The following is a 12,621-nucleotide window of genomic DNA, read 5'->3' on the forward strand; positions in this document are numbered from 1 at the left end:
ATATATGGAAGTCTATATCTATATCAACCGTTATCCAATCAAACTTTGTCACGTTGTTCTATATCATCCCCAAAAAGTGCTGAAAAAAAACTATTTAAAAAGGGAATTTAAATTATAATAATAATACAAAAAAATGTAGATGATGGACTTGAACCCAGGCGTTCGGTGTGAAAAACGAATCACGCTACCACCAAACCACATCGGCTTGCTGTTCACATCACATTACTCAACACAACTAGCAAGAGCGTTGATTCTAAAATTAGTTTTGATATTACACCGAAAAATTTTAATACTGCACTTTATTTGTTGTGTGAGTAAGAAAATAACTGTTAAAATTTACGAATCATTTTTTACTCAGTACTCAGGAGGAACTATTGGCCGTTTATCTGTCTTATAAATAAGGTTTTGTTCACAAAACCTATTTTTATCTAACAGATAAACCTTAAACTTTACATTAGAAAACGACCCTAAATGTGATTTTGTATATTTTTATATCTTGACTTGTTTTATAAACGTTACGTATGTAACGTCTGAAACATTTATGCACATATTTTATTTTACAACAATAATTAACGACAAATTTGAATTACTAAATCTGCAAAATTGTGTTAATTTAAATAATAAAATATTAAGCTTTATTAAATTTGTTGGCAAATTAAAATATTTATAAGCTTTAAAATTTGTTATTATTACGTAGTAGTATACGTGAATCGTAAATGCATTTGCAATATTTTTTTTAATTTCTCGAAAGGTTTATAATTTTTTTTTATTCTTTGGTTTTGTTTTTATACTTCAAAGTGTTTTGTTTTTAGCTGTTTATCATAATTTTATATGAATGTTTATATATATGTGTATATGTATGCAGAGATTGTGTATATCTTTTATGAAATTTTATATTTATATATTTCTTTGCTAAATGTGTTATTTAATTTTTTTTTAAATTAGTATGTAGTATGTAAGTAGTGGTGCCCTGCTACAACAAGAACAAACTAATGTGATGGGCTATCGTTTATTCGATGTTTGACGCGTGCTTTGCTGCATGAAGCCCGACGCAGGGAGCTAACACTGCCGCCGAAATTATCATGATCTAATGATTCCGCTGAGAAAGCTATGAATATTTAAAGACAATATACAAAACAGAGGAAGACAAAAAAAAAAATGCATAAGCATCTGCAATAATTTGGATAAAATTTATGAATGAGTTGTGGGTTGACTAAAGAGATTGTGTGCTCGTGATGGCATGAGATTTGACTTAGCAATGATGTTTAAAAAAAAAAATTATATATTGAAGATGTAAAAATTATATGAGTCGTTTATTTTGAAAGTGGTTTAAGTCCATTTTTTCGTATATTGAGATATTTAAGGGTTTGTGTTTGATTTATTTCAAAAATATTGTTAAGTAGTATTAAGTTTTTATGGCTTTGTGACCTTAAACATGTTAGAATATATAGCGTAATATGTTTTGTAAACTTTACTATAAAAATGGACTTAAACCGCTTTCAAAATTAATAAGATGACTTTTTGAAATTAAATAATAGAAATTGTAAATATTTTGTCTTTGATGTAGATACAATAAATAGGGAAGTTTTCAAGTTAGATACAGATTTTTATTTATGTAATTAAAAGAAATGTTTTTAAGAATTGTTGTTTTTTTTTTATCGGCCTATTGATAAATGATTCAGGGTTCGATTCGAGCTCAAGGCCAGAACAATAATTTTTTTTTTTCAAATGATAATTATTGTTATTTTTTAATTTTTCTAAATTTGAAAAATTGTATTTTGTTTTTGGAATAGTAAGTAGAAAATTTTTCAGACAACCTGCCATAGCTGCGCAGATAGATCCATTTCGAAGGATGCTAAGCCTTCATCATCAGTACGCTGTGCTTAGCGCAGCATGCCTAAAGCGTACTGATGATGAAGGCTTAGCACCCTTCGAAATGGATCTATCTGCGCAGCTATGGCAGGTTGTCTGAAAAATTTTCCACTTACTATTCCAAAAACGAAATGTTTTTAAAAATAAATATTAATTCATTTATTAAAAAATTTTATTTACATTCATTTATTTATTAAGGATAATATTGAAGATTTTGCCATATTATTTCTCCTCATTTAGATTATGTATGAGGTTGTTAAAATATTCATGGTGCATAGGCCGTTACTAAGGTATCTCCATCATATCCTTATACTTAGGAGTTGAAATGGTGTTAATTTTATATTGTTGAAGTTCCTTGGTCTTCCCCAACAAGGCAATAAATCAAGTATTTTGACCGCTTTGTCCACTTCCATAGATTCTTTATAAAGCATTTTTTATAAATCGCATCCAAAGTATCCTTAGCCCGTCACTGGAGTTTTTTAATCTTTTATAAATTGCTTCTTCCAGATAATAATTAATAATAATAAATTTTAATAAATATTAAATAATAAGTTTTATTTCAATGGACTTAATTAAACCAGTTTCAAAATATTTTTTTTGGATTTTGTTAGCGAAGCAATTTTCAAGTCCCAAAAATCACAGCGATTTTAATGATACTAGACGTAAATTGTTTATGAAAAAAAAGATTATATAGGATTGTGATTAGTGTTATCATTAATTCCATTTTTTTTTTTAAATGGACTTAAACCACTTTCAAAATAAACGACTCATATGTACAAATTGGGCAAAATAGGAATATTGAAGTGTTTAAATAAAAACTGCTGTCAAAATTAAGCATATAGTGGATAAAGTGGAGATTTTTAGCTACAGGGAATAACCAAATTTTGGGATCTAGAAGCAGCAATTAAGGGAGTCTTAGAGAAAAACCCCGGCGCTGGGTAAACGACAAAAGTTTTCAGGAAAAGAACGATTTAATAATGCCATTGAGTATAGCAAAATATATGAAAGAGTTGCAATGGGGCCAAGAAAACTATTGCAGCTGTAAAGGAGCCATTTTTTTTAATTAAATACTGCCAAACGAATGTGAAATGAATAAATAAAGCGCAGTGTGGAAAACTGACTTCGCGAACAAGGAAGGCCGCCATTTTAGAATTTTTTAGGTACAGGTATAAGGGACTGTTAGGACGGGTGTAATCGAATGTGTACAATTTCATAATAGTTCTTTGTCAAAAGAAACTAATAACCTGGCAAACTAGCAAAAGATTATAGTATCTCAAATCCCCCAGAGGTTTAAGAGGCTTAGAATATTCCTGTCATAGGCATGCCTGTCGTAAGAGGCAACTCAAATCCACAAACGTAGAAGGTTCGACGTGGTCATACCGAATCGTTCCCGAGAATGGTTGGACAAATATCCAGCAAATGACAATCATCATTGTTAATTCTCCTCAAAACCTTTGGGGAGTGTGTTTATAGCTGCAATAACATGCAGAAGAAAAGTATCTCAAAGCAAAAAAAAAAACGGCTGAAGCAAAAATGTTATTCCCTATCCTATGCAAATTAGGTGGGGTGACATAAAGTGAACGACCACTTCAAATGACTACTTCAAATGGCCAAAAGGTCAATTGACGTTATGACCATTTCAAATCGTCATAAGCTCAATTGGTCTTATGAGAACTTCAAATGCTCATGAGGCCAATTGACTTAATGGCCTTTTTTAATATGACTTTATGGCCATTTAAGCAATTTGCGTTTGACTTTATGACCATTACATGACAATGAACATTACAAAAACAAAAAACTGACGCAGAATGGTGAGACGCTTAGTTGAGTATGTTCTTATTTGAAAGGTATCCTCACCTTTCAACAGAATGGGATCAAAATATAGGAAAGAACTGAACAAATATTTACCAAATATAATAAAACGTTACTGTAATCCAATCATTTGAAATTTGACGATATGACCATTTCATATGATCATACCTACAATTGACTTTGTGGCCTATAAAAGTGATCATAAAGTAAATTGGCGTTATTGCCGCTGACCTTATGTCTACCCTCCGTAAATTAACTTACTTTCAGTCCTGCTCTATAAGAACAATTTTCAGCCAAATGATACATTTGAGCAGTGGGGCTAACTACTCAATTACTCCAGGTGTAATCTTGCATCAAACACTTCAGCCTAAACGTTTAGAGCTTTGACTGACCTTCAGAGTATAATTTTGCCATAAAACGTGTGTCTGCAAAACTACATTCGCCTTTTGGAATTAGCGTAAAGAAGAAGCCTTAATCTCCCAGGTAGTGCATTGTGCTAGCATACTGAATTAACCGTGGAGGGTTCGCGGTTTTATCAATGTTGATGACGACATTGAACCTTCTAGACCATACTCCCACCCCCTAATTCCATGAGGAGCTTTGATTTGCCTCGCGTATGTGAGGTTGTCAATTGGGTTGCGGAAGCTTTAAATTGCGATTATCAACCCCTTGATTCTAATTGGTACCAGTTATCGCAGAGGAGAGATTACTAAGCACGCTAATTGGCTGTCGGCTTAAATCATCCATGAGAAGTTTAATCGCAATTTAATGCATTATTTGAAATAAAATCGCCAGTTAAGAACTACTCTCCTACTAGTCTGCCAGATCAGTTTTTTTTATAGTTGTACGGGAAATGTATTGGATAAATATTTTTTTGAAAAATGTAAATTATATCTGACTGAAATATCAAACCTCAACGTTGACTTGCATATGCCTCAAATGTTGTATGTTGCTGCTGCTAAGTGTAGTGTTGTTGTTTTTAAATGTTCGGTCATTATTTTATGCGCTTGAATAATGTTAAATTATTGATAATACCATTTTAGATGTGTAGTTGTTGCTTCCGTAATTTCAGTGATTTTGTTTGCATGAGTTTAAGCAATATCTATATGTGTGCGTGTGTAGTATTATGGTGCTTCCATCTGAACTATTGTTTAATACAATTTAACTAGTACGAAGTACAATAAATTCAAATTGGATTTTCTAAAGCGTTAAATCTGTGCACACAGCAAATGGGGTTTGCAATCACTACGGCGTTAATTTCCGAAACTCATCTAAGTTATTATGTATGTATGTATGCAACGAAGAAGAGTATAGCAGAAATAAATACGTGTAATTTTAACTGACATATTTCAAACAAACAAAAAAATCAACTTTTACAAAACTTTCAAAAATAAATTAAAAAGCAGTAACAATGTGTGTATAATTGTAATATAGCTGCATGTAAACAATTTGATTTACCTTTATCGGTGGGTGACCCCAAAGTTAAACTGCTTAAACTCGAGCTTAAATTATATGGACGTGGTGATGGTGGCACTGGTACTGTCTCATCACCAGGTAGGCATGTCTCCACCATAGCCTCCAAGCAGTTGACGAATAACTCAGATGATTCGCCCATCATGTTGTACTGAAATGACGAAGAAGCGGAAACAATTTTGTATATACTTATACATGTATAAGTGTGTTTGATAAATACTCAGTCGAGGCTTATAGTCGGCATAGCGAAAAGAAAATTTTTTAATATAGCGTTATTTAACAAAATTTTGAAAAAATTGTGCAGCAGGGCGTTCTTCAAACAAAGTCTGATATAGAGCGACTTTTCCAAAAAGTGCTTAACTCGCTGGAAATTAAAAAAATGTATGCCTAATGTTTTCCAAGAGAGACATTTTCAATTATCTCCCATTTGTCCATGCCGTGTAGGCATTTTATGCAAATGTGATTTTTGGAAAGAGAATTAATTAAATTATTAAATACAGTCGCAACAAGTAAGGAAGGCTAAGTTATTGTGTAACCGAACCGAGTATATAATCTCAGCGTGAACTTTAATTGTACATTTCATTTCAGATAAATTACTTTTCTACATAAACGTGGCGCCGCCCGCCAGGGCAATTGCCCGGGGACCCGGAAGGTTTTTGGGGCCCGGCAAGGCAAAGTAGTATTGACAGTACTCTAACTAGGATTTCATAGATACATACAGTATTATGTTGCTACAAAAATGGTTTCAAAATTGAAAATCACTTAACTAAAATCATAAGCATCCGATCAAATACTATGGGCCATAGTCATAGTCGAAATAAAATGTGATTTTAAGTTAGATAAACGTTTTTGGCGCAATTTTATAAGCGCTATCTGTCAAAAATGCTTCAACTAACTTAAAATCACATTTTATTTCGACTTCCCAACGACTTAAGTGGTCGCCATTTCCTCCAAATCATACTCTATACTACTCTAAAAAAATGGAGAAAAAGTAAAGCATGATTGGATCGTTTGGAGTGCAACAAAAGAACCGCTTTTTTGTTTTTCATGCCAGCTTTTCAGCAAAATTTCCGAAAATACCCGATCAGCTTTGACAAAATTTTCAGGTTATTCTAAAGAAAAAGGTTGGAAGAGGTTAGACGACAAAATTCCTGAACATGAAAATAGTCAAAATCATAAAACTTGCTATATAGAGTGGCGCCAATATGAAATGAGAATTCGAAATGCAAGTTCAGTAGATTTTCTCTTTGCGGAAACCCTTAAAAATGAAGCAGCTCGCTGGAGAGAGATACTTCGCAGAATTCTTGTTGTTGTTTTATTTCTTGGAGAAAAATGATTGACATTTAGAGGGGATAATTCATTGATCGGAAATCCAAAAAATGGGAACTTTCTTGGTATTTTGGAACTGATCAGCAATTATGACCCCCTATTGCATGAACATTTGGAGAAGGTGAGGGAATCTCAAACGAAAAAGAATCGTCTCCAAGCACATTATCTGTCTGATGGAATACAAAATGAGTTCATAGAAATCTGTGCAAGTCAAGTAATTAGAAAGATAGAAGGAGAGAAAGTCCGTCAAGTATTACACAGTAATAGTGGAAGCAACCCCTGATTCGGCGCATATTGAGCAGACTGTTTTTATATTGCGTTACGTTTTATTAGACAGGTACTCCGGAAAATGGAAAATCCAAGAACGCTTCTTAGAGTTTGTCGATTGTATCGCAAAAACTGGAGAAGCTATCGCTGAGCTGATTCACAGCACTCTAACAAAGCACAATATTCCACTGGATGACTGCCGTGGGCAAGGGTATGATAATGGCAGTAATATGAGCGGTCATTACAAAGGAGCGCAGAGTCATATCCTGAGAGATAACTCCCTGGCAATATTTGCACCTTGTGCTTGTCATAATTTAAAGTTATGTGGAGTGCAAGCTGCTGAATGTTGTGCAGAAGTCATCACATTTTACGGTATTATGCAGAAATTGTATAATATCTTTACCGCAAGCCCTCAGAGATGGGAGATTCTCAAGGAAAAAACTAATTTCTCCTTGCACAGCATGTTACAAACACGATAGTCTGCTCGTCTGATAGTGTGAAACCTTTCGTAACTCACATTCCCCAAATATTGAAAGCTATTGATGAAATCAAGCTTTTCAATCTGAGTTCAGAAACAGTAACGGATTTGAAAGGTATTGAAGCATATATGGGGAAATTTGAGTGTATCCTCTTAGCCTCCATTTGGCTCAAAGTGTTGACGGTAATCAACAACCGAAATCTGGTACTGCAAGCTAGAATGCCACACTGGACGTGGAAACAGAAAATATACGTAGCCTGATTGATGAGTTGAAGAAGTTCAGGGATCAATGGTCGATCATACTTCAAGAATGTAGGGTTCTGGCAGGGAGTATAGGAGTTGTGAATACTTTCGCAGAGAAAAGAAGGAAGATAGGAAAGTGCCAGTTCTATGAATTACCTGGCGAATCACCTGAGTGTGATGAAGAGCTCAGAGAAAAGGCAGCGGCATTCTGCACGATTTTGGGTATCGATATCCACTTAGCAAATTTGGGATGTGATTCGCTGCCACCATTTCAACTTCTGAACAAATTTCATGACTTGAAGATGGAAGTATTATTTCCGAACATCTGCATAGCATTAAGAATATTTTGCACACTGAAGGGGAGCGTTCTTTTAGGCTATTTTCTCGCGTAAAAAATTTTTTACGTTCTACTATGAGCCAAATTCCAGTATTAGTTTTGAATCGTTAATTTCCATATTCGCAGACCAAAAAGCAGGTAAGGTTTTCCTTGGCTGATTCAAGCTTTTAAAATGTACATATTTAGAAAAGGTTAATGTAAGCAAATCAAGCAATGAAATCTAACATTTCATTTATGTAAGTGTTCCAGTAAATCTTATTTTATATGAAATAAAACTGACAATGTGAATTGAAAAATTTATGTATGTTATGTTAATTTTTTTACTGGATTGAGTTTATTTTTTAGGGGGACCGTAAACTTGAACTGTCCCAGGGGCCCGGCTCGGCTCTCTGCGGTCCTGGGTACTAGTCATCACTCTCCTCATCAATCTAGGGCGTTGATAAGACAATTAAATAAAAGCGTTGGATGCGTTAAATTTCTAAAAATGTGAGGCGTGGCATGACCTGATTAAGGTTCAGTTGGTCTTATATATGACTATCAATAGAAAGAACCTACCTAATTATTTTCTAGCTTTTAGTATTATTATTTCTTCATGTAAGTATTGTTTTCAATAAAACCGTTTACCTTAAAATTTTTTTTTGATTATTTTATTTTTAAGTTTTTAGTCTTTATTTAATTGCCTATTATTTCTCAATCTATTTAGTTCATTTAGTGACTCTTTACTGCAAGGACTTTCCTGACAATTTGTTACAATCTAATTCCTCAATACATAATCCTTCCAAAGACTTTACTCGACTCTGCGCCACGTATGCTTGTCCCTCCTCCAACTCCAAGATATTTTGATGTCATTTCTACCGGACTGTATGTAATATTTGTTCCAAATATGAGCCAAATCGGACATCATAGGTCGCTTTCTATTCATGTATGTATTATGTGTTCCAAATATGGACCAAAACGGACCACAAATACAACTTTTTCAATATCTCGATCTTTACGCCACCTAGCGACGATTTTTTCATAGGTAACTTTCTATTCTCGTATTTATTATGTGTTCCAAATATGAGCCAAATCGGACCACAAATACGATTTTTGTGAATATCTCGATCCTTGCGCCACATAGCGGCGATTTTTTTTTTTCTTATTATTGCATTGTCATCCGGTTCTGAACTATATTCCAAGTTTCAAGCTTGTAGCTTATCGGGAAGTTACTTAAATTTCAATTACAAAATTCGTGCCAGCCATCAAACCGGCCAGCCTGTCAAGTCAACCTAAATAAAACCGTTTAAAAAAGTGGTTATCATCCCATTTCGCTCATTTTCAATACAAATCTATTCTGGGTCCAGATAAGCTCGTGTACCAAATTTGGTGAAGATATCTCGACGGAATGACATGACTCAATCAAATTTTTTTTCGATACTGATGAGTTTGATATACGGAAGTCTATATCTATTTCGATTCCTTTATACCTATAAAGACTCCATAAATGGAATGTCTTCTTACGTGCAATTATGCACCATTACACACAAATACGCTTTAATTAAAACACACATACACGTATATTTTATAATTATTTATATTAATATTTTATTTAATAATTAAAATGTATTTTTTTAAAATTTGATTATTAATTTACATATAAGATGAACAACGATACTTCACATTCGATCACCTTCAATTCAAATTACCAAAACTCAAACTAAATTATTTTTTCACCTCGCCTACTATGCATTTGAAAAATCCAAATATTTTCAATTGCATACTAAGCTCAATACACACAAGTGCGCAAGGTGGAAGTGTATTATATCACCCTCCTTTCGAAAAGAAGGATGTGACAAATTGATCAGTTTTGTCACGTCCTTCTTGCTTATTCAGCTGCAAGATTAATTGTTTTGAATGAACGAATATGCATTATTTAGAAAAAAAAACCAGACTAACTTATTTATTAATTATTATTATTACTACTATGTTAATACTATATTAGGTTAATACTACATTAAGTAATTTACAAATAATTACTAACTTATATTCTAAACATTATGTTAATAATTCAAATATTAAATTCAATTTGTATTATTAAACAATTTATTCATTTAGTATTTTTTTTTTTTTTGAATTTTTTTTTTTTTTAATTTTCATTAATCCAACAACTAAATTTTAGTCTATGCTAAAACTAAAATATAAGAATATTTATTTTATCTTATGTATTCTATTTTTATGTACTAATTTTTTCTTTTTAATTTTGTTATCAAAAATTGTTACATTAACTCCATCAATTTTTGTTATAGTGTAGGGGCCCTGATATATGTTTGCATGTTTATCTCTAGGTTCTTTTTTTATTAGAACTCGATCATTTATATTAATAGTCAAAGGTTTTGTTGTTTTATCGTAAACATTTTTATTTCTAATTTTATGTTTATTAATTAATTCTTTTGCAAGTAGATGTGACTTTTGCATACGATATTTTACCTCTTTTGCATAATTTTCAACATTATAAATTGGATCTATATTTTCCTTCTTTAACTCATTTGGCAAAGTAACTTTTCTACCAAATACTAATTCAAAAGGTGTAAATAGATTATCAAAAACAGTACTTGTTGTTGTATTATGCAAAAATGTAAAATATTTTAAATAAACGTCCCATTCGGGAAATGAATCGTCAAGGTAAGCTCTTAAATATTCGTTAAATACACGATGATTCCTTTCAATAGTACCAACAGTTTCATGATGATAAGGTGTTGAAAAATTATGCTCAATTTTCAAAAGTTTAGTCAATTCCGCAAAAATTTCATTTTTAAATTCTGTACCTAAATCTGATTTAATAGATTTCATTATTCCATAAATTAAAATAAAACTTTCAAAAATTGCAGATGCAACTGTTTTTGCACTCTTATCTGGAATAGCTATTGTAACTAAATATTTGCTCAAATCGCACATAATGGTAACTGCGAACTTATTCCCATTATTCGACTCAGGCAAAGGTCCTATCGTGTCTATAACTACTATATCAAAAGGCTTGCAAGGTGTTGGTGTAAGCACCATATTTTCTTTTGTTTTGGGCTTAACTTTGTTTAACAGGCATTTTTCACAATTTTTCACAAATTTAGCAATATCGCGCGTCATATTTTTCCAAAAATGTTTTGTACGTATTTTCGCGTATAACTTCTTATATCCACAATGACCACCTGATATTGGATCATTATGATAAACTGTCATAAGTTTTAATTTCGTGTCTTCATCAGTTACCGTCTCTACTGGCTCTGTCAATATAATTATTAAATGTTTTAAAATTTTATTCCCGGTTTCTTTAAAATTTGCAATAGTAAAATGATGAAAAATATTATCATCTTTCTGCCATTCAATATTCTTAATATTGTGATTGCCGGCATTATGTTCCAGCCTCAAAAGTAGCTCATCTAAATTCACTATTTTGTTAACAATCTCAAAATTAAGTAGCTCGAGCTTTTTATGTTTTAAGTGCGCACATATTTCTATATTACTAATATCACCATTCTTATCATAATTTATATTCGACTTTATTCTCGGGATTTTATTTGAAAAATTATAAGCAAATTTGTCGTAAACTTGTAATGTTTCTGTCTGTATTTGTCGGTTATCGTTTTGTATCTGTATTTCCTCTTTTTGCTTTGTCATTGACCTTGTTTGTACTGCCAATATATGTTTAGTCGAATTTTTTAACTCATCTATAGTTATACGAGAAAGAGCATCTGCACCTACATTCGCTTTACCTTTTATATACTCTATAGTAAAATTATACTCAGATAACTCTAAACGTATTCTAGACAGTTTTGACGTAGGATCTTTCATATTAAATAAATAAACTAACGGCCGATGATCTGATCTCACTATAAAGTGTGTACCATAAACGTATGGCCGAAACTGCTTAACTGCAAAATATATTGCCAAAAGTTCTAATTCGATAATTGCTTTATTTTGTTCAGACTTGCTAAATGCTTTTGAAGCGAAACAAATTGGTAAATCGTTACCATTATGATCTTGACTCAATATCGCACCACACCCAATTTTCGAAGCATCAACTGTTATTAGAAATTCTTTAGTGAAATCTGGATATTGCAAAAGTTTTGGAGACATTAAACTTTTTCTTAGTTTCTCAAATGCCAGCTCGCACGAGGTATCCCAATTAAATTCAACATTTTTCCGACTCAAACGATTCAAAGGTGCCGCTAAACAAGCAAAATTAGGTATAAATCTCCTATAATAGTTTGCAAATGCAACAAATCTTCTAACTGCGTCTTTGTCACGCGGCTTAGGATACTTTTTAATTGCCTCTATTTTTGAATCATCAGGTAACAAACCCTTTGCTGAACATTTATGCCCCAAAAATGTTACCTCAGATCTAAGAAAATTACATTTATTAGGATTAAGCCGCAAATTAAACTTTCTGCATGTCTCAAAAACTTTCTCCAAATTTTTTAAATGATGGGTCTCACTACATCCAATGACTATAATATCGTCTATATACATAAAGGCTTGATTAGGTGCAATACCGGAAAATGCTATTGACATCATTCTTGAAAATGAGTTAGGAGCAACATTTAGTCCAAATGGTAAAACTTTCCAACGAAAAGATCCACGATCTGTACTAAATGATGTTATATCTCTCGAATCTTTATGTAATGGAATTTGATGGAAACCCGAAAAAAGATCCAAAGTCGAAAAATATTTAGCTCGACCAAGGTTATCCAAAATATCATCAACACGTGCCAAAGGAAATTTATCTGCAACAAGTTTTTTATTGACTGCTCTAAAGTCTACACACATTCGATATGCT

The 12,621-nt window shown here is 32.4% G+C and overlaps 1 protein-coding gene across 8 annotated transcripts in view; it reads right to left on the reverse strand.

The window, feature by feature from the left end:
• The window catches only part of Nf1 (neurofibromin 1), a 226,119-nt gene that overhangs the window by 162,352 nt on the left and 51,146 nt on the right, over nucleotides 1-12,621 (reverse strand). For 2 of the 8 annotated variants that reach the window (XM_067781063.1, XM_067781046.1), the window contains 2 exons: nucleotides 5,143-5,308; nucleotides 728-1,108 (listed from right to left, as the gene is read on the reverse strand). In XM_067781063.1, the coding sequence (XP_067637164.1) occupies nucleotides 990-1,108; nucleotides 5,143-5,308 (285 nt within the window). In that variant the 3' untranslated portion in view covers nucleotides 728-989. Of the gene's footprint in view, nucleotides 1-727; nucleotides 1,109-2,209; nucleotides 2,342-4,596; nucleotides 4,956-5,142; nucleotides 5,309-12,621 lie in introns of those variants that run through there. The other 6 variants (XM_067781054.1, XM_067781087.1, XR_010952398.1 and 3 more) reach the window with 5 other exon arrangements.

Source organism: Eurosta solidaginis, chromosome 1 (assembly GCF_040869045.1).
Source record: "Eurosta solidaginis isolate ZX-2024a chromosome 1, ASM4086904v1, whole genome shotgun sequence".
NCBI lineage: Eukaryota > Metazoa > Arthropoda > Insecta > Diptera > Tephritidae > Eurosta > Eurosta solidaginis.